Raw genomic sequence first — 24,967 nt, 5'->3', positions numbered from 1 at the left:
TGAATGTGACTGGGATGAAGGTCTGGCGTTAGCAGTTAAGCCGGCCCGACGTTAAATTTTATGCAACTCATGGTCACCCCAGCCTTCTATAATCGTAATTATAAACTGCAACTTAAGCCTTCAAATTACAATTGTTATAAATATTCTTTTTTCGCTAGAATCGTTCGCGAGTGGAAACGTTGTAGAAGCGTAAAACCCCTTTAATCGTTCTTGTGTATTTTATAATTTTTCCAATTCCTTGTTTGTACATAATCATTTAATCCTCCGACAGGTTTCAAGTGATGCAAATTTAGTTGATACAATTTTAGTTCCTTGTTTTAATGTAAATTATTCTAGCTTGTATTCTTTTTTAGGGGGAGTTTTTCACATAGCGCCCACTTCCTAAACTCCCTTTCACAATGGTTTATTTTAAATTTTAAAGTACGAATGGAACTGTGTGATGCGCACCAACCAGGGCCACACTGGTGCGAGGAGAGTGTTAACAACGATTGTGCCCGTTCTTCTGCCATGCATGGAAAACAAATTGTGCTTGAGGAAATAAAGGAAGGCCGGGAGTTAATTCATGAATGAAGACAACAAATATTTTGCTTTTTGAAAAGCTTTTTATTCTACTTTCTACGAACTTGAAGACAAAAAAAGAAAAGACTCATGCGCTTCAAGTTTCCTCGCCGTTTCTCTTGTCTGCGGCGTCTGCAAGCTTTTCTCTTCTTCAGATACCCTGCGAAAGAGACAATTACACCTTGAATAACTTCTCCGTAAAGTTGCGCAGCACGCGTTTTCCCGAGCTGGGAGCCAGTTACACGTATTTGCTTCGAATTCTGATTGGCTTGTTACATCTGTTGCGATTGGCCAGAGCAATTAGTTTGGTTTTTGGTTCAGTACGACACTCACTCGAAAACCGCTCTATACACGGGCCATCGAGTGGTTTTCAATTGTGTCGAAAGTAATTTCGCGTTTGCTTCGATTTTGCATAACTACGCTCTGTGATTGGTTAACAAAACCTGCGCCTCTTTCTCAACCAATGGGAATCCAAACTAAAACCAATTGAGTTTTCGCCGCACGCGTTTCAATGTATTTACTTTGAATTCTTATTGGCTCGTTGTGTTGTTTACATCTGTTGCGATTGACCAGAGTAATAACTTTGGTTTTGGTTTTATGACTCTCAACTGGAAACCGCTCTATATTTAATTAGGCCATTACTGTGTTTTTTTTTTCTAATCCTACCTTTATTGGACACCCATACAGCTCAGCGCGCATGCTTATCCAGGAATGCCAACTCAAAGGGTGGATTCGGACAAAGCGGGCGTGGAATGGCGGAAAGATATGATGGACAACAATGGAGTCACGATCAAAGTTGCCACGGAAAACCTTTTAAAAAAAGTCAAATTTAGAATAGCAGTTAAAGTTGGGCTGGGCGAACAGTTCACTTGCCTCACTTGACGCCGCTTGAATCAAACCCTCGCAATTTAGCGCGGAAAAGGGGTTGAACTGTCGCGCTCCACGCGCGATTGCCGCTTCGTCGGACGGAGTTGAATTTCAACCCCTTCGAAAACACTTTCTACAAATTTTCTCAAGAGAAATAGTTTGGTTCTCAGTGTGAAGAAATAAGGGAAAACTAGTGCAGCTAAATGATGGAAACTGTTTCCCCGCCTGATCCCACCGAAAAGAAATACAAACGCGTAAAAATCTTCGCTTAAAGGTTGTTCCGCCGGCGAGCGTTGAATTTCTATTTAATAAAACATCAGAAAGCTGCTATCACAAATTTAAGACCAAGAAACTTTCAATTTAACAACTCATTTACGATGTAAACCTACAACTTCACCCGCGTACTTTACTTTCCCTCTAAGTTGAAGCTTGAGAAATACTTGAATCTGTTATATCCTTTCCTTTTGAGACTGAAATTAATACTGTGGCTGTCTTCAAAAAACAGACTTATGGTAACTCAAAAGTAGAGGAAGTGTAATGTACATGTAATTATGTGAGTGGTGCCTTTCGGTGTAGAAACCAACCGCGATAAAAACGTGCCGTGATTTGCAACTACACAACTTGAACCCTTTCCCAGTCCTACGGAGGGCAACAAACACTTCTTTGCGCGAAAAGTCGGTATACTTCCATTTCTTTTACTGTCTGTTTTTCAATGAATCATTCTCTCGTTTGGATAAATCATTCTCGATGGCTTCGAAATTCTAACTTTTGTTTTGTCTCATTTCTCAGCCATGAAAACAAAAAAGCTTTGCGAACATTTGCATTGACCGGCTGCGTACGGGTCTATGACTGATATGACGTCATGCCAGGATTTGCCTTTTCATTGGAGAGATGTACAATCGCTTTTACCCAAACGGCAAACGTGAGATTCGCGTTTATGTTTTCTTGAAAACGTTAGTACACAGATGAGAATGGTGCAAAATAATTCTCACCTTTGATGCTAAGGCAAAACTACTCAATTTTACTGAGAAACTGAAAACAGCGAGTGGTCATCTGCCGTTTGCCGAAAACGTAATTCTTAACCTCTCTATAAACTTCCTTCTATTCCATCGAGGAAACCTAATCTTGTACACAAATCTTCTCACTCTAGGTACGAGATAACGAAGAAACCGGTCGATAGATGGGAAATATGATTGTATTAAAGGGACTTCTAGAAGCCCGTAATTCAGGTTTCTTCGAAGTGAAATTAGTTTAATCGTTTGACATTACCTTCTTCTTGCCACGCACCGTATACTGAACCCAGTAGGAACTGGTCAGGCTGTAAGACAGCGAGTAACTGGTGACCCATTGTGAACCATCCTGCCTTCCTTGTGTGGCTACTTTAGTCACAGTTGTGGGGTGACCGAGGTCGATCTGTAGCCACTGGTTGATGCTTTTCGTTTTGGCGCCCCAGGCTCCCACTTTACCTGACCTAGCTACCAGGTTCAAACGGGCGAGTCTAGCGGCGAAGTTACCGTTGTAAATAGTCGAGGCAGACATGGCGGCATCACGAATTCGGCCATCTTCCATTCCAAGGGACATAGAACAATGATATCCTAAAAAAATTGTTACTTCCTTTTTTTCAAAACAAGAACAATATAAATGATTCTTTAACGAAAATTATGCTGGGCTTTGACATAACGAATAATAGTTAGTGAAGTAGATTTCAGGGCTCTCGAGCAAACGCGTAGTCTCTGTTTGCATCAACATAGGTCTCGCAGTACCTCAAACGTTCAAAAGTGTCTGCATAAAATGTCATCAAAGCAGATCATTACCTGTATTATTAGTTAAAATGTGTTGTTAATTAGTTGTCAATACTTAATTATTATGATGTGATTTTATTTATACAAGGAGTCTCGTTATTGGAACATATCGTTCTGTGAGTTCTCTCCTGTCAGAGGTTTCTTCATTTTGTTTTTTTTCTCCTCTGGCGAAGTTTATAAATAAATAAATAAATAAATAGGTGACAAAATCTCATGACATTGATCACACAGTTTAGTCTTAACTTCAATACATTAACTAAAGTTTAAAGTTGGTGCTTTTAGCTTCCAGTTTATAGGGTTTCCAGTCATAGCGATTAACCTTCTTCTCTGACCGTATCTCCATGGCTGTCATCCCGTGGGACATACTGTTACATCGAGCACTATGATGTTTATACTTTTATGTCACTATCACTGTTACTATTACTCTTATAATTGCGATTGTATTTTTTTATGACGATGGTATGATGATGATCACGTCTTACAACTACAATGTCTCATTATTCTGAATAACCGATAAAGCAAGGACAGGTAACAGAAAATAAGGGTTCTCACTGAAATATCATACGCCGGAACCTTTAAAAATTGTCTGCGATATTAAACAGTTTCAATTGTCACGGATCTTTGAAAATTGCTGATGTCGGAAAGATCATTGTAACAGTATTAGTAAATAAAATCCAAAATGATAGAGGTACTTTTTCAGTCCGTGGAACTTATAGTCTTCCTAGCAGTATGCAGGATGTTTGTCTTCTGTAGCCAAGTGGTAGAGCATTCGAACTAATAATTTGAAGGTCATAGGTGTGATTACTGTTGCGAGAACTACACAGAATTACCTTTTTATGAGTATGGCTGTTTTAGTGCCTGAAAAATACCTCCATCATTCATTCACCCGGCTTAAAGTAACGTAACATCACATTTCTTTCACAAAATCCAAAACCGTCCTCAGTAACAATACATTGTTGCTGTCTATTTATACCTTCCTGGCAGCCATAAACCTCTGCCCTCGTGCAGATGTGACTAGACCAAGTCTTGGGGTGGAAACGAAGGTACTGGGCCTGGATTGGTGAATGCAGGGAATGGAAAACTGGGGTGTTGCGGTCGATATTGGCTCCAAAAACCTGGCAAGTTCATAAAACTTGAGTTAATTCCAGTTCAAATTTTGCTCTTATACTGACTATAGGGGAAGCACAAAGCTTTATAGAACAACTAGTTTACAGTTTACCCTTGGAAGACTCTTGGAAATGTCAATAGTTATTTTTTAACATCTACATATGATCTTCTTAGGAAGATATTTGAGAAGGCAGTACTAACAAAGTTAAAACCATATCTTTTTCATCATAAACACGAGAAAGTGATGCTCAATAAAATACCACGAGAGTAGCCATATCCCTAAATTTTTATTCTACCAACGAAGCAGAATTGAAAGCTTAATATAATGCACAGGCTAAAAAGAATTTTTTGCACATGGGAACTAAAAGCTACAATAATGAATTATTTAATCTGTCTGACTGGATGGAAACCATTATAACAAGCACATCTCACACAACGAAATACATCGATAATGGCCATTATGAAATGACCAAATGACCATTTTATCATTATTACATAAAATAAGCCACTCTAGAGTCATCTTGGGAATTTGATGCAAAACGTTAAATTTACAATGCATTATGCATGTGCAATGGAAAGCATAAATATAATTCGTTTCAGCAAAAAAGATCCGCATCAATTTTGGTAGTTTCAAATACCTTGACATGCCCATTAGAAAGTCTGTACCAGGCCCAGTGAGTTCCATCCACGCTGTAGGACAAACTATAGCTCATTACCCTTTCGTTACTTTCATACCTCCCCTGAGTCGCCACTTTGGTCACTGTTGTTTCCTGCCCAAAGTACACCTGCAGCCATTGGTTTCCATCGTTTCTGCGTGCGCACCATGCCCCGGCCTTACCTTTACTGGGGATTTTGTTAAGGCGGGAAAACTGAGGAATGAGATTGGCGTTATAGGAAGTCGAAGCTGATAATGCGCTGTCAGGAAGATGGCCACTTTCCATTCCCAGAGGAAGGAAACAACTCCGAGCTACCGGTCGAAGGAAGATAGAAAAAAATTAAAAATACGTTTTCCTTTTGTTTTCCTTTGATATCTGAAAATAAATCTTTATTGCCTGTTGAGGCAATGATATCACAATTGCGTGTATTACTGAGAAATATATCGAACTTTATGAAAGGTTTTACTTTTCAACTTAACTGCCATCCCAAACAGTCTGACAATGAAACATTGACATAGCTGACGTTCTCAGTTAGGGTATGCTGGACCAAACATTTGCAAGGGAGGTGCGGCTGGACTCTGTTAACCCTGGCCTAGCTTAAGAGAACACTGATTTTCACACACAATTTAAGGGAAAAAGCTTCATTTGAACACCTGTGAAACAGAATTCTCTTATCTGTTTAAGACAAGATACTTCATTGGTCACCTCGTTTCCATAGCGCTCGGATTTTCATACCCTATTGAAGACAATTGGTACATTTGTAGCCTTGTGACCCTGTTTAGACAGCAGTTTCTTATTTGCATCCCCCATTAAATCTATTCAGCCTAGGTGGGGGGGGGGGGGGGGGGTACAAAGTGCCCGCACAGTGTTTGAGCATTCATAACATTTTTTAACATTAAAGCAAAGACAGCCAAACTTGGTGACTTCTCTTAAACTTTATCTCATGTTTTCTAGCAAAAACTTGGGATGACATTAATTTGTTCACTTGAGATGCTGTTTCCATGACAACACACCTCATTGGTCACCCTTTTAAAGAAGCCAAACTGGATGCTACTGTAGACGCAACTTATTCCATCGGTTACGTATGTGTTTACGTACTGTTTGCATTGTGCCAATGGTGGAACCAGTGGTTATTGATAAAAATTAATTTTTTTTAAAACATTTCCAATCTGATTATGATAAACTCCGAAAATGCACACCTTTTAAACTACTTCCAGGACTTACTCAAGCGTTAGTAACAGTACAGGAGGATAATGCACCTTAAATTTGTAAATTAACGTGGTTTGTCTGTCACTGCTTGTATTGCATGTTGTTGGTCTTTCAGGAGCAAGTCAAAACTACTTCCTTGTATCGTAAGTAATAACGGTCATTTCATATTTTTTTTAATGAAAAGATCCCCTACTGGTAACATTCAGATCGGAAAGTAACATAATTGTGCGTATAATACAGTTTTTTTTTATCAAAATTAAGGAAAAGTCGACACAAATGTCCTGTGAAAGAAAGTGTTTCACTGTTCTAAGGTGTTTAATCATAGCTTTACACACTACTTTCATTAGTTAATTAGCCTTTCTATCCACAAATTAACTGGAACCTGAAGGGTTAGAAATTGGATTACTTTTTCTTAGTATAAATTTTCAACAGTAGCATGCTTACCGTCTTCACAACCATATATCTCTACCCTCATTGACACGTGACCATTCCAACCTTTAGGATGGAAGCGAATACTCCGGGCAAAAATCCTTGTGTCAGGACTAAAGAAATGTTTGACAACTGTTGTTCTATCACTGTTGCCAAGGAACGTCTGCGGTTAAGATTGACAAATTAATGAATAATTAAAAACTGGTGAATCATCGAATCATCGTTCACTCACACATTCAGTGAGACAGTCCTTCACAGTCAGTCACAGGATCATAGCCTTTCAGTCTGACTGTCATGATCAGTTTTTTTGGCTTGTCGACTAGTTGCCTTATTTGCTGGGCGTAGTTAGTAATATAGACAACTAGCTTGTCAGTCAGCAGTCAGTCAGTCAGTCAGTCAGTCAGTCAGTCAGTCATTCAGTAGGTCAGTTTGTCAGTCAGTCAGTCAGTCAGTCAGTCAGTCAGTCAGTAGGTCAGTTTATCAGTCAGTCAGTCAGTCAGTCAGTCAGTCAGTCAGTCAGCCAGTCAGTCAGTAAGTTAGTCAGTCAGTCAGTCAGTCAGTCAGTCAGTCAGTCAGTAGGTCAGTTTGTCAGTCAGTCAGTTAATCAGTCAGTTTGTCAGTCAGTCAGTCAGTCAGTCAGTTTGTCAGTCAGTCAGTCAGTCAGTCGGACAATCAGTCTTGTACTCAGTCTTAAAGTCAGCTAATCAGCAAGTTAGATATTCCTTTTAACTTACAAACATTAAATTTGCCTAGTTCACCTGCAGGATATTTGTTAATCATCTGGCAGATTTTGACAACAGCGGTTAAGATAAAGTGCGTTAATTACAGACTAGGCAATCTCTCTTGAAATTCTGTCAATACCTTGACTTGGCTGTTTTCCCGGATGTAAACCCAGTTGAAGTCGTCAGCAGTGTAAGCCAACGAGAAGCTTGTTACCCACTGGTTACTGTCATGACGCCCCTGAGTAGCCACGCCTCTTATATTGAACATGCGCCCCAATTTAACCTGGAATTACAATTTGACAAGTGGCAAACTTCAAACATTATTTGAGGTTTTGTTGAGGAAAAGAAATCAGGTAAATGCAATAACTAATTCTGTTCAGGGAGTACAAATCACCTGCATTGGTGCAAGACTGTACTGATATGTTGTGTAAAAACTGAGTGCTAAACTGCGAATTCTAGTTTGAGGCAAGTTACTCAAACCTGTTATTGAGGAAAGGAAACTTATTCACAGCAATTTTCTCAGGATCACCCAACAGCTCATTTTAATGAAAATCTGTTCGGAGAGCCTTAAATCGCCTGAGAAATTCGGAATTACTTGAAAGGAAAATTTACAGTTTTCTTTTGCTAAATGTCAGCTCAGAAACTGACTGTAGAGCTTAAATTGCTATCGTTTCGAAACTAAGGGGAAAATGTCGTTAAAATGAAATATGAAACGAAATAAGGTCCGCTTGCATAGGACATGTATGGCTTGCATTTTCGTAAAAGCCAGCAACAGCTGGCAAAATTTTAGGAATAAGATTTCGTCCCCGTCTAAAACTTTCTGCCACTTAAGAGTGATTGTCAGTAAAAATCAAAGAAATGGTGGCCACGGTCAAAAAATCGATTTCGCTCATACTTTGTCAGTTTGAAGGCCTAGGTAAGTGACTGAAGGATATGAGGTTAGTTTTTTGAAATATTCCATTTAACGGCAGAAAACCACGAAAAACGGTCACCCTACCGGAAACTCAGATTTCACCTAGCGGAAACTCGAAATTTTACACTTTTTAGCTTCTCGCTACACAGACGTTTACATAGCTGTGAATCTTTCTTAAGTATAATTGAATACATTGATTCTTCCTTAGTCAAACCATGGCAATAACTTTTATCTCTACTCATTTGTGAGCGAACTGAGACCCGATTAAGAAGACACACTTTTCTCATTTACGCGAAGGTGTAAAATATTCCAAACTCAGCGGCGAAAAAAGCTGACCGGTAGTTCTTCAAATCCTCTGATATTATAACCAAAGACAGTTCAGTCATTGACTTTTAGGTCTACGTTTTTAAATCTTTAGGATCTAGTAGCACTTTTGCATGAACGCCGATCAAAATTCGATAAAATTCAAATTGAGCGCCTTTGAAATCTACAACTCTACATAACAAAGCACTATTGAATAAATTTTAAAAAACTCCTCGGCCAAAGTTTGTACATAAACATGAGGGTTTTACGTTTTTAGCGTTTTGAACCGTTTTAAAGTATTTATTGATGTTAAATATTGTCTACACAGGTAAAACAAACTATGAAACACCAAAATTACCAAGAGCTGAAATTAAATCTCACAAGCTCGCTCCCTAATCTGTGTCACGCACGAACGACTTAGCTACAATTAGTACAGTAACAAACATATATTTACATCTGTTGATTTAAAATAAGTCTTATTTTAAAATATCGTACTCAACGATGTGCCAGGTTCCCCAGTTAACTTGCTGAAATAAAAATAAAAGAAAATATCAATTCAAACTGAAACGATTAGAATTGATGTTATTAAGAATGAGAAGCTTTATGCCGTCGATAGCCAATCAGAAGTACCTGTTCTCACGAAAATTGCATCGTTCTCTAAATAAATAAATCGAATTATCTTTATCTGTGAAACATTGCATTTAAAACCAGAGTTTATTGTCGGGGAAGTTCATAGAACAACGATGTCTTGTTCGTTGTTGAATATTGTTGGTGGGATTTGCGGCGCAGACGAACGCACAAGTTCTTCAACTTCCGTCACGCCACTCACGCGGTGTAACAGGGATATAAAAAATCACAAAAAGTCGTTGAAATTTTCCGGAATTGAAACGGAGGTAGAATTAATTTTGGCGAGATGTGGATGTTTTCAGAAGCCGGCGAATTTATCGGATATGACTATCTGTCCGGTTCATCGTGCCAAGTTATGTATAGGTTGGCGAAGGACGGGTAATCTTTGCACCATCCCAGAAGTTGTTTCTGGTCACTGCAAGGAGCTGAGGAAGGCACCCGCACTGGAAAAAGGAATAAATTTATTCCAATCCATGAAGATATTTGAGCTTTCAAAACAGCTCGTCCCTGTGGGCTCAGGTAAGCAACCAACAACTTGATGTTCTACCAAACAGGAACTCTCTCCAAAGAATTATTTTTTAGTCTATTCATTCTGATAACTTAAGATTAAATGAAAGAATCATTTGTTTAAACGACGGAGAGAAATAAGTAGGGGTGGTGAGGGTCATTTCATTACTTATCTCTTCATTCAGTTATCCAATCCAATATTTTATAACAACCTTTATTTCATGCCTCTCATTTTTTTATGGATTGCGCTTATATCAGTGTGTGCACTGTATAATGCCCTACCCACTTTGTCGCCAGGTATAATAATAATAATAATAATAATAATAATAATAATAATAATAATAATAATAATAATAATAATAATAATAATAATAAAACTTATATAGCGCCGATATCAATAAGACTATTTCATCAGCGCTTAAAAACGTAAAACTAGAAACTATATAAAATTATAAAAAAGCTTTCTGAAATAAAAATGTCTTGAGTGTCTGTTTAAAAGATGCTACAGACGGGCTACTCCTGATCGCATAGGGCAGTAAATTCCATAGTATGTGAGTGAGTGAGTGAGTGAGTGAGTGAGTGAGTGAGTGAGTGAGTGAGTGAGTGAGTGAGTGAGTGAGCAACTGAGTGAGTGAGTGAGTGAGTGAGCAGGTGAGTGAGTGAGTGAATGAGTGAGCAAGTGAGTGAGCAAGTGAAGTGAGTGAGTGAACAATTGAGTTAGTGAGTGAGTGAGCAAGTGAGTGAGTGAGTGAGTGAGTGAGTGAGTGAGTGAGAGAGTGTCCATAAACAGGTCCGCAGCGCGTGCACAGCACTACCCACATGTATGCAATGTGTTTTTTTGTCTCTCAGTTCGTACGCGCGGCCCGCTAAACTTTAACTAGTTTTCACTCCCGCGCTCCCGATTGAGCTCAGACACATAATAAATATCTCAGTAGCCTCGTTACGTTATAATTGCGCATAATTGTATAAAATAATAATAATATCAATAAGACTATTTCATCAGCGCTTAAAAACGTAAAACTAGAAACTATATAAAATTATAAAAAAGCTTTCTGAAATAAAAATGTCTTGAGTGTCTGTTTAAAAGATGCTACAGACGGGCTACTCCTGATCGCATAGGGCAGTAAATTCCATAGTATGTGAGTGAGTGAGTGAGTGAGTGAGTGAGTGAGTGAGTGAGTGAGTGAGTGAATGAGTGAGCAAGTGAGTGAGCAAGTGAAGTGAGTGAGTGAACAATTGAGTTAGTGAGTGAGTGAGCAAGTGAGTGAGTGAGTGAGTGAGTGAGTGAGTGAGAGAGTGTCCATAAACAGGTCCGCAGCGCGTGCACAGCACTACCCACATGTACGCAATGTGTTTTTTTGTCTCTCAGTTCGTACGCGCGGCCCGCTAAACTTTAACTAGTTTTCACTCCCGCGCTCCCGATTGAGCTCAGACACATAATAAATATCTCAGTAGCCTCGTTACGTTATAATTGCGCATAATTGTATAAAATATAACATTATTTATTTTCTTCCAAAAAATCGTTTTATTTGATCAGGTTATCTTTTTTAAAAGTGTGTTCAGTGAAGAGGTAGATACACTAATGGTATGGCGACCACCTCAAGGCTGCCCCCGCGATTAAACCGGCCAACCAGCGTGTAACTCGCTAATTACAGTTGTAAATCCATTCAAAGTCGTAGGTGTAAAAAGTTTGAAATGTCTCCACAAGAAGCCAAGACAAATTCAAAGTAACAAAGCTTGACGTACAAGATTGATCAAAGATCTACTTAAATATAGTTTTGTGGGGAAATGGCCATATTGGAGTGATGCAAGGACCGTAATTGTGCTATTAGACGTAAACATATAATTGTTAATGTGACGTTTCAATTAGTATACTGTGCAAACTGTTTACTTTGTGGGTCGTTGGGGAGAGAGAATAGTATGGTTGTTAAATCCTCCCCCCCCCCACCCCACCCCCTTCTCTCCTTTTTAACTGTCGTAAAAATGACAGTGCACGTTATTTATTCTTCGGTGCCTTCTTTGGAAACGTCTTAGTATTTTTCATCGAATATTGTCAAAATTAAACTTTATTTTCTCTATCAATGACAGACTGTACTGTTGTTTGACAAGCGCAACCAATAAAACATGCAAGTCGTAAAACTCATAGTGTTTTCTATACTCGCATTGGACAGCAGAATGAAGAGGATACAAACTCACGCTCATTGGAGACAGTTCCTGCTTGGTAGTACATTTTGCAGTTGTTATTTACCTGAGCCCGTAGGGAGGAGCTATTTTGAAAGGTCAAATATCTTCATGGATTGGAAAAAATATATTCCTATTCCAGTGCGGCTACTTTCCACAGCTCCTGCTGAGTGACCCGAAACAACTTCCGGTATGGTGCAAAACTTACTTTTGAGAATGATGTATTACTCAGTAAGTGGCACAGGCATAATCGAAAAAAAAAAAACCGATTGCTTCATGGGACAAACATCCTGCATACTGCTAGGATTGGAATGTCATGTGTGGCATACGCGCAATGGAATAAATGTGATGGAATATTTTTGAGCCTGGAGAATTAATGAGAATGGTGTATTATTGAGTAAGTGGCACAGGCATAATCGGAAAAAAAGAAATCCGAGTGCTCCCTCAGGACCAGGCTGCATTTCATGTAGGATACGCCGAAGATCTTCGGCGAGGGTTTGAAGAGCGCTCGGCGTACTGGCGTACGATCGAAGTCGTTGGCGTACAGCTGGCGTATATCTTGTGGCGTAAGCAGTACAATCATCAAAGTAGCTAGAAAATAAATTTACTCGAACAGACCCCAAACATGTCGGTGCCAAAGTGATTTAGTTACCTGCATGACGTGATTTACCCAAGTGACCAGGCTCTAGAGCGCGATTTTGCCACGCTAATCTCCCGCGCAAAATCGCCGGCCCGCCATCTTGGTAAGTAATTCCGCAGGTCACATTGTTGTCAAATGTCAAGTTGGCCGCTTGGCGTGGAATTAAGACGTCCTTGGCGTACCTTCGGTGTGATGTTGACGCGGAATGCACCCTTGCCTCCGGAGTGGAGCCTATCGACATCATGTCAGGTTATGCCTAACCTGACACGAACGGGTGGTCATCTCCAATAAATTCGTTGGCTTTTAAAAACACGCAATCTTGCTAAAATCAATTCTTGTTCAAGTCCGGAGAGTGTTTTTTTTAGGACTGTGCAATGTTTTATATCCTTGTTACACTGAGCGTGAGTAGTGTGACGGAAGTTGAGTAGCAAGTGTGTTCGCCTGCGCCGCAAATCCCACAGTCAATGCTCAAGAACAAGCAAGACATCGTTGTTATGTATGTCTATTATCTTCACCAACAACATACTCTGGTTATATGGTTAAGTAGATTTGTTTATTCAGAGAACGGTGCAATATTTGCTTTTCGCGGAAACAGTTACTTCCGATTGGTTATCGACGGCACAAAACTTCTCATACTAAATAAAATCAATTCTAATTGTTCTAGACAGTAGTTTGAATTACTATTAAGGTATTTTTTTTTATTTCAGCAAGTTAACTGGGTAACCTGGCACATCGTGGACTAAGATATTTTAAAATAAGACTTATTTTAATGAAATCAACAGATGTAAATATCTGTTTGTTACTGTACTAATTGTAGCTAAGTCGCTCGTGCGTGACACAGATTAGAGAGCGAGCCTGTGAGATTTAATTTCAGCTCTTGGTAATTTTGGTGTTTCATAGTTTGTTTTACCTGTGTAGACAATATTTAACATCAATAAATACTTTAAAACGGTTCAAAACGCTAAAAACGTAAAACCCTCATGTTTATGTACAAACTTTGGCCGAGGAGTTAATTTATTCAATAGTGCTTTGTTGTGTAGAGTTGTAGATTTCAAAGGCACTCAATTTGAATTTTATCGAATTTTGATCGGCGTTCATGCAAAAGTGCTTCTAGATCCTAAAGATTTAAAAACGTAGACCTAAAAGTCAATGACTGAAATGTCTTTGGTTATAATATCAGAGGATTTGAAGAACTACCGGTCAGCTTTTTTCGCCGCTGAGTTTGGAATATTTTACACCTTCGCGTAAATGAGAAAAGTGTGTCTTCTTAATCGGGTCTCAGTTCGCTCACAAATGAGTAGAGATAAAAGTTATTGCCATGGTTTGACTAAGGAAGAATCAATGTATTCAATTATACTTAAGAAAGATTCACAGCTATGTAAACGTCTGTGTAGCGAGAAGCTGAAAAGTGTAAAATTTCGAGTTTCCGCTAGGTGAAATCTGAGTTTCCGGTAGGGTGACCGTTTTTCGTGGTTTTCTGCCGTTAAATGGAATATTTCAAAAAACTAACCTCATATCCTTCAGTCACTTACCTAGGCCTTCAAACTGACAAAGTATGAGCGAAATCGATTTTTTGACCGTGGCCACGTTTTTTGAATTTTCCTCGATTTTTACTGACATTTACTCTTAAATTTTCAGTAAAAGCAGCAGAAAACATCATTCTGCATAAGTTTGCTCAAATGTGTCTACAAAACGATCTTGGAATACAGGAGGGAACATTTTAGGTATTGTTGGGTATCCCTGGAAACTGGCTTCACTGCTGCAATAAGACGCTCAAACAACAACAACCAAACAAACAACAAATAAACAAACCAAAGGAGTTTTCTCAAAGGTTAACTGAAAAACAGAGCCTTCCAAATAAGTAATCTGATAGTATTCCAGCACTTTTGATATGATTGAAGGTCTACCGAGTAAGGCAAATGGAGAAACACAGTCGTGCACGTGGTCTCTGTTACTAGGTAAGTATGTATGCTGTTAACCCACTCGCTATGAAAGAGAATGCGTTTTCGAGAATGCAAAACTACTAGACAACCTGAGAAGTAATTTCAAACCTGAAGCCATTGGTTGACGTTATTATGGCGAGCCGCCCAGCAATTTTTCCCGCCATTTGGAAGCAAGTTGAGTCTCGCTCGGTTTGGGAGGTAACTGGCGCTGGCATAGGAAGATGCAGTGAATGCCTCATCAGGAATTCGACCATCCTCCACCCCCACCGGCATTAGGCAGTTCTTTACTGAAATGAATAACAAAGAAAAAAATAGAAAAATAAATCGATAAATGAATTAAGTAATAAAATCGCTCATGGAGTACAAAGAATTTAGTAACTGTTTTCTTAAAAATTGGGAAGAATGACAACTTTTGCCTGAACAAAACAGAGAGTAAACAGTTTAAAATTTCTGTTAAATTAGAATGCAGGCCCGTTCGTAGCAATTAGCAGGAGTCAAATAACTCAGCGGGCCAAGCGAATCCAGTCCCAGCCCACCTCACCCCTCCCCCGTTAACAAATACTACTGAAAAGGCTGGTTACAGTTGAACAAGTTTGCACGTTGACAATTTTCTTTTTGCATCCGAAGTTCAAGTATACGTATTTCATATATTCCGCTTCCATCACTTCACCTCGACGGGTATATTACTAATTCACAAAATTGCCAGCTTCCAGTTGGGTTGATTGCTCAGTTGGTAGAGCACTGCACCGGCATCGCAAAGGTCATGGGTTCGAATCCCGTTCAAGGCTGAACTGCCTTCAAGCTTTCTTTTCGCAACTGCTTAAGTTGCTACACAACTGCTACTGTTATTCAATTATTCAATTTCTTTTATTTGTGCGTGAAAGAGTGAAAAAAATTTTTTCGTATTTGGGTATCCGGCTTTGACAAGTTACATCGACTTCTGTAAACCACTGGTCAAGTTCAGCGGGCTTGATAAGTTTCCTTAGTGACTATGATTCATGAGGAAACACACCGATACTGGAATAAAGAGACGGTCAAGGAAAAACCTTTCCACAATTTCTCATAAGCACGAGGAAATACAATTTATCATCTAAAACATTTCTAAAAACTGTCATGTTAAAATGTACAAACAAGTTCACACGAACAATTTTCAATATTTGAGAAGTTTTTTTTTTCATGACGAAAAAAAGTGCTCCACTTAAAGAATTTTTAAGTATAGTTCAATAATAAATACCATATCGAAGAACTTACTAGTATGTGGGCCTTGTTTAGGAATATTACAACTCGAGTTTAAAAATGGTTGATTTTATAAGTATTAAGTTGTCTGTTAGTTAACTTTTCCCTACTTCTCCTCTTCCATCAAGATAAGAGAGACCCTTAAAGACTGAAAACGTACGGCCCGCAGGCAGCTACCTTGAACTTTCTAGGGCCCTGCTACTCGTGCTGAATGAATACAAAAATCTATGGCAGATAGATATTGAAACTGTTCACAATGTATCAGTTTGCGTCGAATTCATTGGAATTTCGCGTGCAGGCAATTTGCCAATTTCTACTTTCTGTTTTCTTTCTCGACAGTCACTGAAAACAACGAACAGTACATGTATTCTTGTGGACATGCAGTACTACCGTGAGGTGGAAGGTCTGGAATGCCCAGAAGTTGACCGCACATACATTTACGTACTAGCTTTGATGATGAGCAATATGAAAAGAATCGCCCACAAAGTCAAAAATTGTTTTGCAGCAGGCTGTCAAATGCCTTTGGAAAATTAAAGAATGGGCGTGTTCATAGAAACTGCAATAAACTGGATTTTGAGTGAAATATGAGATTCAACTTGAAACTTAAGATTACAGTACAAGTAATCTTTGCCCATTCAAAGTCACAATAGCAATTCACCTGAAGATTTCAGCTGATTATCAAAGACCATTGGAGATTTACCTATAGGTTCGAAGATTTATCAGTGAAGACATGAAAGCCTTCTAAAGATCCATAAGTAAGTAACTGCTGTAAGAGAATCATTTTTAAGTAAACTGTTTAGAGTATTTCTAATGCAATTATAATTAAGTACGTAAATTATGATCATCCGGGTGAGTGTAGATCATAATTTACGTACTTATGACATGACTCCTGGGTTTAAACCATTTACAGCAATTATAATTGACACCAAAAACTCTACTCCTATTCAATGTTGATCCGATCCGTGTCATAATCAGTTCAAGTGAAGCTACAGTTTACATGCGTGACAAATGAATAACTTACCATTTCGACAGCCATACACTTCAGCTCTCAAACAAGGGATGTTATGATTGTGAGTCAGGGGATGAAAACGGACATAACGAGCTTCAATGTGGGGCTTTAATGAGTGCGTAATGACCGTGTTTCTATCAGTGTTTCCAGCAAAGATCTGAGGAAGAAAAAGGAAAGGAATCTTGCCACCGATATTCTTAGTTGTGTGATTTAAACGTGCAGTTAACAGAACGTCCACTATTGTTAGTCTTTGTCCCTCCATATTTCCTTGTCCGTATCCTTGGAAAGTTGCTTTTGTTGGACAACCTTTTTAATCGCGCGATGGTCTTCCTTAACGTTGAATATTTAACTCAAGAAAATTGACGCATGGGTCTTAGGTTATTTACTCGAAAAAGTAAGGGGATTGTCCATTTTCTGAAGATTTAGTCAAAAAATCGCAAAACTTCGGAAGCGTAATATTCTTGCAAATGTCAACATATTGAGATACACGACGTATGTAAATTAAGTCACGTGACCTGATGCGGCCGCAACATTCATGAAAACATTTGATAAAAAATGACACCACTTTTCATTGCCTTCTGGAGGCTTTAAACTTTGCAAGTATTAGGCACTTCATTTCTGTGCCTAGGACTTTTAGAAACTCCTTGCATTTTGAAAATAAACCGCTATTTTTACTAGTGTTCAGTCCCTTAAAGGAAACCTCCACTCTCGAAACATGTTAACGTTACATTATTGAAAATACAATTTTCTTTGAAATTTTATTGGAAATCATGGAAATAATATTTCAGTGTCAGAAAAAAACATAATTTGATTAACGGCTATTTTCGCTTTTAAATTTCCCGCGCGCTGCCATCTTGGATTTCATGACGTAATAAGGTTGCTCAATTGTTTCACACAAAAGAACTTCTGCTGAATAACAATAGCGGCAACCATTACACGTCATCAAATTCAAAATGGCTGCCCCCAGGAAATTTAAAAGCGAAAGTTGTCGATAATCATATCTAATTTTTAACACACTTGAATGTCATTTAGACACTATTTCCAACGCTTACCCGTCAATTTGTTGTGAGAGTGGAGGTTCCCTTTAAAAGTAAAATTAGCTGTTTATTTTTTAATTTACTACCGACTACCATAGTTTCTGTTACTCTTAAAAGAACTTCTGCCTTTGTTCCATGAAAACATTATTCATTATGAGTTTCTGAGGCCCAACTTCGCTTCCATTTTATTGCCTCGTTTAAGTTTCTCTAAGTTTGTGTTTTGCATTGTTTTGATTTTTATCTGTAGACGAGAATAAAAAATTATCAAGGTGGTAGGTCTGTAAGAGATTAAGGACGAGTCGTTTCCCTCGCATTCGAGATTTTAATAGTACCACCTTATAAGAACCTCCCTTTGCAGCGTTGCATACACACGCAACATTCAAGTGCCAAAATAATAAAACCTTTACATTTGTAACTAACAATCTGGATCCTTATTTTTACACGTTCATGCATTAAACAAGTCCAAGAAACACTGTAAGAAGTCTTGAACGAGGATTATTGAACCCACTGTTGAAATCTTCATTGAGTTTTTTTTGTGTGCGAACGTCAAGCCAATATCCCAGCTTATAAACTGCAAGTGTTCAAGTTTTGATTAAATTAATCTAAGGTGTCATGTGATGTTCGGAGTTAAAGACCATCTATGGACTCTAAGCTTTCTACCTTGAGTCACAGAGCGACAAAACAATCCAGTGTGAACAGTTTACTTTACCTTGTCTACAGCACGTTGTTTGTACCAAGTCCAGTGTATTCCATCCACACTGTATGACAGTTTGTACGTCTTAACTCTGTCCTCGGTGTTGTACCGGCCTTGAGTTGCCACTTTTGTCACAGCAGTAATTTCTCCCAAGTCTATTCGGAGCCACTGATTTGTGCTTTTTTGTTTTGGACACCAAGCGCCGACATGTTTGCCGTCGCCCAAAAGGTTAAGTCTTGCTAGCGAAGGCCTGTGGTGATAATTATAACTACCTGAAGCTGTGAATGAACTATCAGGAATCCGTTTGTCTTCCAAACCGAGTGAGACGGAGCACCTGTGAACTGCAAAACGACAAAAAGTGTTGGGAAATTGCATGAGTCCCTCAGTCCAAGTATTGCTGATAATTAGCACAGAGCCGTCTGTTTGAAATCATTACCATGGTCATTCACTCAGTAAAAATACCAGGCACGTATTTAGCAACGAAAGCGTCAGGAGATGCGCCTTATCTTCAACTAGGCACCAGCCAGCTGGGCGGGCTGAACTCCGATTTCAGATATCGTTAGGTCGTCACGCGCACAACGCGCGCGCACCTTACAACTTTAAATCTGGCTTCATGGCGCAAGCCAGCTTTTTAACGTGAATCTTTGACTTTTCTACTGATGAAGGGCTAAGCCCGAAACGTCTGGCACTCAACCCTCGTATTCGGGAACTATATTTTACCTCTAACTGCTTATAAGTACAAGTGCCACGCAGCTAACGGAAATTTTCCGTTCAACCTTTACATATTTAGCCTACATGCGCGGGAATTAGAGCCCCATTCAAGTACCTGAAAGCCTGGGTTGATGGTCAATTTGATACAAAACTGAAACTAAATTCAGTAGGTACAACATAACTAATCTTTTGGCACCACACAACTTAATTTTGGTTTATTTTGGATGCACAGACGTGCCGAAACCTTCAAAGCAAAGTCCCTCTGTGCTTGTTATGCAACTAAACCTTGCATTAGTGAATAAATATCTTATTCATATAGACTTGCATTACTACAAAAAATGTAAAGCTTGAATTGGTGTTAAATTAGACTGGTAAAGAACATTTAAAAAAAAAACATTCGATATATCTTAGGCGTTAAAGGCGGAGAAGTATGGACCTAAACAAAATGCGTAATTTTTACTCACTATAGTTGTTTATGTGTTATTCATGAATTATCTCATTGGCGAAGAAGACCCTCCCAGTTATCATCAAGTTACAGATGCACGAGTCCCATCTAATGCTGTCACTGATTTTCATTGAGGATGTCAAGTCATTTCCTTTAGGTTTTACCAACGTACCATTTCTGCAGCCATACACCTCTGCTCTCATAGAAATATGACCATACCACGACTTTGGGTGGAAGCGAATGAACCGAGCATTGAAAGCTTTCACAAGCAGGTGTTCCACGACTGTATGTCTGTCCCTATTGCCTGAAAAAAACTTTTTATAAAACAATGACTAAAATTAGTTTTCTACAGAGAACTTGCGACAAGAAATATGTGTTACACCATTCACTTTATTTGCTTTCTATGACTATTTTAAATTTTCTGGAAAAACTTTCTTTGGAATTGCACACTTTACTTAAAAAGTAGTATTTCAAAATTTTGTAAATTGTTGAAAACGGTTTATTTAGCCAAAACTTGTGAAACTAATTAGCTATACAATTGGTCATATGACGTCTGTAGACTCCTGTCTAGAGAGGCTCAACCTTTCACTGATTTGCAGTAACAAGATGGAAATGAAATGAAAGTGTTCGTATCCATAATGTCAGGAAAGTTGTTTTAGGTAAGCAAGTTATTCCATTGAAGAAATATCCCCCGTACGAATTTTTGCCCTTAAAAATGCAGTTTTACGAGATAAATAAATGCTTATAATCTTTCTTGTTTTACGACTGTTTCTTCAGCTGAAGGTGAGTGCTAAAGAGCTACCCGCTGTTGTCATGGATACATTCCAATCTCTAAACCTTCAGTATCTTCTTTTCCAACAATGGTGACAATTTTAACGAAGCAATCGATTAAATACAACAAAAAAATCTGTTATCTCTTGATAGGCTCTTGGAAATCTGAAGAACATGCAGTTTCAATATCTGCAACATTAGACCTACAAGCTCCTACAGCTGCCCATTAATGGTGATATTATTATATTTGCTTACCCACGTGACACTGTTTTCCTTGTACTCTACCCAGTGCATCCCGTCCACGCTGTAAGAGAGAGTGAATTTTGTCACCCATTGGTCCGAGTCTTGCCGCCCTTGTGTTGCTACTTTTGTCACTCGTACCAACTCCCCAAAGTCGATTTGAAGCCATTGTTTTCCGTTGTTAGTTTTGGCAGCCCAAGACCCATATCCCTTACTGTCGGAGTGTATGTTCAACCTGGCTCTTGCTGCGATATGTTTAACACTGGGGGCGGCCATGGAAGAGGCTGAAAACGCGGCGTCTGGTACGTGACCGTTTTCCAATCCGAGAGGAAGAGAACAGCGGTACACTACAAAATAAAGTTAACTTCTCAGATTATTTACATTGCTATTGCTCAAAGGAAAAAATAACAGTAACAAGTAAAAGGTGTTTTTAGCTGATAATATTTAAATCGCTTGTCATTCTGCTAAGCTTTCAAGTGTAAAAGTCAACTGCAATCAATCAATCAATCAATCAATCAATCAATCAATCAATCAATCAATCAACCGACCAACCAACCAACCAATAGACAAACAAATCAGTCAGTCAGTCAGTCAGTCAATAACCCACTTTGAAAATGAGTGATGGCCTGGGCCGAGAGTAACTGCCCAAGTGATTGTGGGATTGTTTGGGGGGACGATGGCTATTGTTATCGTCCCCCCAAACAATCCCACAATTGCTTGGGCATATCAGTCAGTCCATCAACCGGCCCCCATCAACCAATCAATTAATGAAGGGATTGGAATAAATTCATCAAACAGATGAAAGTGTATTTAATAAATTCTGGCCAAATTGTACTTTAAGTTAGACAAAGCGAGTCTACATCAGGAACCAAGAAAGCTCAAACTCAAGTATCAACTTGTTTACCTCTCTTTTTTGAAAGTAAATAAAAATATGGAACCTGGTTGACTAATTTATCAAACCTACCTGTCAATCAACTTTTATTAATTCTACAAAACTTAGTTGAACTAGCAGGCACTTCAAAAAACAACGGTAAATTCCATCAATAGAATGCAGTAGTTTCATTGCGTATTCAAAGCACATTTGTTTCCCTTTTGCGTGCTTGAAATGTTTCCTTCACTTTTTCAATTCGCATTTATTAATTATTCAATTACATCATTTTTCTAAGCCCTTTCAAAAGTATAATACTGGAGTTGGTTCAAGAAGGTGCGGCTTACCTAACAACGGATTCGTGTAGATACTTCTTTTCTGGAGTGATAGCTTATCTTCTTCTTCGTGGTTGGAAGTTGCCTGGGAGAGAGAAAATAAAATTAAAACTTAAAGTGCGTGTTTGTGTCGACCTCTGCTTTCTCTTCCCTTTGGACTGTGTGCGCGTGATGATTTTAAGATAAAAGCTGATAGATGGTTATCTGGGCCATGATTGCTAGTAGTAATCTATTTCAGCCAATCAGATGGAAACGTAAACTCAGTTTTGATTCGGCACACTCGCATTTTCCTGCACTTGACACCTTTTACAAGTTTTTGCTTCAAGCCCTCTGTTGATACATTGCATTATTTGTTCCTCAAGTGATTGGCAAGAAGTGATGAGACAGTTGGTTATCAGTTGGTTTATAGTGCAAATTAACAAAGTTAGAATTAATTGGCATGTCTTCCTATTTCTTACAATCCAGTTTTCCCATTAATCATGCCGTTAAGATGACAATGTTTTTCGAATTCATTTGATTGTCGTTAAACCAAAGCCAAAATTGTTACTCTGACCTATAATGAGAGATGTAAGCAGCGCAATGAACCAATCAAGAACTCGAAGCAAAATGCATGAGACCGGCGCCGAGCGCGGGAAAACGCGTGTGCGCATTACACGATTGGTTTGGCATCTCATTGGTTGAGAAAGTGGTGCGAATTTTGCTAACCAAATTACACAGAGTGGTAAATGAAAACTAAAACAAACATGAGATTACCATTGACAGTCACTATAATCAACGAGAGGAATAATATCGTAGCCAAAAGCAAGTATACAAGATTTGATACTGAAAACAGAGTAAGCTAAAATTAAGGAAAATTAAAATTTGTGCGCGAACTGAGGCGTTTTCCGAGTCCATTCTAAGGGGTTATTTTAAAAAAATAATTTACATGAATATACTATCTTTTTCAGTTATTCTCATCAGATTTCAGAATGGAACGTAAAGTTTTTACCTAGAAAATATCACAACAGTTTAGAATTTAGCGTCGAGTGATTTAAGTATGACATTGTACTTTCTGTCACTACCAGTTCTATTGACTTTTTTAAAAACGGATTTTCCTTCCAGATATTCCGCATAGAATGCATTTAACAAACCGAAAAACGTAAAGCAGGTTCGGGTGAAGATAAGCGAATTAAATTATATCTCCGTACCTTCTTAGAAGAATATTCGGTGTGGCAGAGTGATATTAGCAATGCGACGATAAAAATGTTCATGAAAAAAAGAGCCATTCTTGAAAACTCTCCGTAAAGTTCGTTCTTTAACTGAAAACTCGAACGAATGACTCAGGTGAACAGAGGAGACCACTGCTTTGAAGTGAATGAGCTATTGTTTTGAAGAACTTGAATTTTCTGGTACGAATCTATTACGTCCTAACTATTGTTTTAAGAAACTTGAAATGTCTCGAACAAGTTAATTACAGTTCGACCATTGTTCACTAGAAACTTGAACTGTCTTGAAAATAATTATTATTTATAATCCATTGTTCCAAAGATCTTGAAGTTTCTCGTTCAGTTTGTTTACAGATGTATTGTTCACAGTTGAAAAACTATCAACTAAGGATCTGGAATGAGTTAAACTTTTCTGAGGAAGATAATAGTGAATAAATTGAAATGGTTTTGTCTATATTCGAACATTTCATCAAGCCCTCTTTTTCAGACCATTCAAGCCCATATAAAATCCAATCTCCTTTATAACAAAAGAACTTTTTATTTTCCGCCGCCTCTCTATAGTATTACATTATGTAACTTTTTGTTTCTACACAACGCCCACTTGGAGCAAAATTTAGCCATTATGAACTGAAGGCGGTCTACTTTTGAAAATAAAATTAAGCAGCAGGACCAACAGATCACCTATAGCAGCATCTTAGCCATTAATTTTGGTCTAGCAACATATTTTTAGCCAGAATATTAATTGTACGACGAGAAAAGTTTGTAAACAATAATGGAAAATAAAAGGAACATCATACAGCTTTACTGAGGCGATTTTGGCTTTTTGGTAATCAAATCCGGATGGAATTCTCCTTTTTGTCAAATAGAAGAACAAGAAATGATTTCGATCGCTACTTTTACAAAGTTATTCCCATATTTTTTTTAAGTTTAAGACGGGTACAAAACCATGAATAACGAAAACAAAATCTGTTAAAAATACCATTTCATGTTGCTTTGAGGCGCTGCAGTACAAAATATTTAGGCGAATACTGTGTAATCTTCTTGAGAACCAAAGAAATTGTCACTGAGTACAAAAATATAATGCTGCAATAATTCTATAAGCAGTGTAAAAGGCGAACAACTGTGGACATGATAAGGAAAAATATTACGATGAAGATAAGCAGCCTCGTGGTCTGATTTGCGGTTTAAGAAACAGTAGGATTATTCGGAAAGGAACTGATTAAATGGATCTGTTCTGTAAACCGATTGCCTCAGAAATAAAGCATCTTGGTTATTAGTTAGTGTAACATTGGAGATCTGAATATTTTCTTCATCTAACCATTCAAGAATCACAAATAGCCACATTGCTGTGAAAGAACATTTCTTCATCAGTGCAAATGTCAGCTTATTTCTTTGTTATGGTCTATAGCGTTCTTAGCTGAAGCCTAAAGTCGGATTACACGAGGTGAATATTTTAGATAACTACAGTTACCAACCTTAAGAGAAATTGCGGCTTCATAACGAGGAAGCAATATCATCGATGCGACGATGAAAATGACCATCGAGAAACGAGCCATTGCAAAATCTTTCGTACAACGAGACTTGATAGAATGACGAAGGCCTTCCAGGAGAACATTGCTTTGGGTTAATTATGCTGGCAGAAAACTGGAAAATTCTCGACAGAATCTATTTCCAGAAGTTATTACTCAGCAGTTAACTTCCTAGTGCAAATGATGGGGGAGGGGGTGGTGTTATAATTATTTAGATGGTCGTACCATCCCACTGGGGGATAGGACTAGATATCCAAAAATACACTCTCGTACATGTTGTTACAGAATAGAAATTTGTTTCGTTTATCTGTGAAACCGACTAATTCGCAGAACTTTTGTGAGGTTTAAACTAGGGTAATCTTTCTCTTGTTTTACAGAAACACCACAAAAAATTTGGTTTGTTTGCAATTAAAAGGAAACTTA

The 24,967-nt window shown here is 38.3% G+C and overlaps 1 protein-coding gene across 2 annotated transcripts; it reads right to left on the bottom strand.

The window, feature by feature from the left end:
- Positions 1-582: 582 nt before the first annotated feature.
- Positions 583-24,612, bottom strand: LOC146456694 (uncharacterized). 2 transcript variants are annotated; one of them, XM_085092639.1, is made up of 14 exons: positions 24,491-24,612; positions 21,823-21,895; positions 20,623-20,954; positions 19,769-19,910; positions 18,456-18,781; positions 16,722-16,866; positions 14,573-14,751; positions 7,490-7,633; positions 6,644-6,791; positions 4,973-5,301; positions 4,201-4,342; positions 2,695-3,020; positions 1,225-1,368; positions 583-718 (listed from the first exon to the last, which is right to left on the bottom strand). In XM_085092639.1, the coding sequence occupies exons 1-14, from the start codon at positions 24,569-24,571 to the stop codon at positions 710-712; spliced, it is 2,520 nt and encodes an 839-aa protein (XP_084948765.1). In that variant the 5' UTR covers positions 24,572-24,612; the 3' UTR covers positions 583-709. The 2 variants fall into 2 exon arrangements, with proteins under 2 accessions (XP_084948765.1, XP_084948766.1); XM_085092640.1 differs by lacking the exon at positions 24,491-24,612 and adding an exon at positions 22,998-23,141.
- Positions 24,613-24,967: the final 355 nt, after the last annotated feature.

Source organism: Pavona decussata, unplaced genomic scaffold (genome assembly GCF_977016875.1).
Source record: "Pavona decussata unplaced genomic scaffold, jaPavDecu1.1 SCAFFOLD_254, whole genome shotgun sequence".
Classification (NCBI taxonomy): Eukaryota; Metazoa; Cnidaria; class Anthozoa; order Scleractinia; family Agariciidae; genus Pavona; species Pavona decussata.
The sequence above is the reverse complement of the archived record's forward strand: the minus strand, read 5'-3'. Positions and strand labels throughout refer to the sequence as shown.

Coding starts and splice junctions, on each gene's coding strand:
- LOC146456694 (XM_085092639.1), bottom strand. CDS start 24,571: ATGGCTCGTTTCTCGATGGTCATTTTCATCGTCGCATCGATGATATTG. Junction 21,896..24,490: donor AAGCCGCAATTTCTCTTAAG/GTTGGTAACTGT, acceptor TCTCTCTCCCAG/GCAACTTCCAACCACGAAGA. Junction 4,343..4,972: donor TTTCTAATGGGCATGTCAAG/GTATTTGAAACT, acceptor TGAACTTGCCAG/GTTTTTGGAGCCAATATCGA.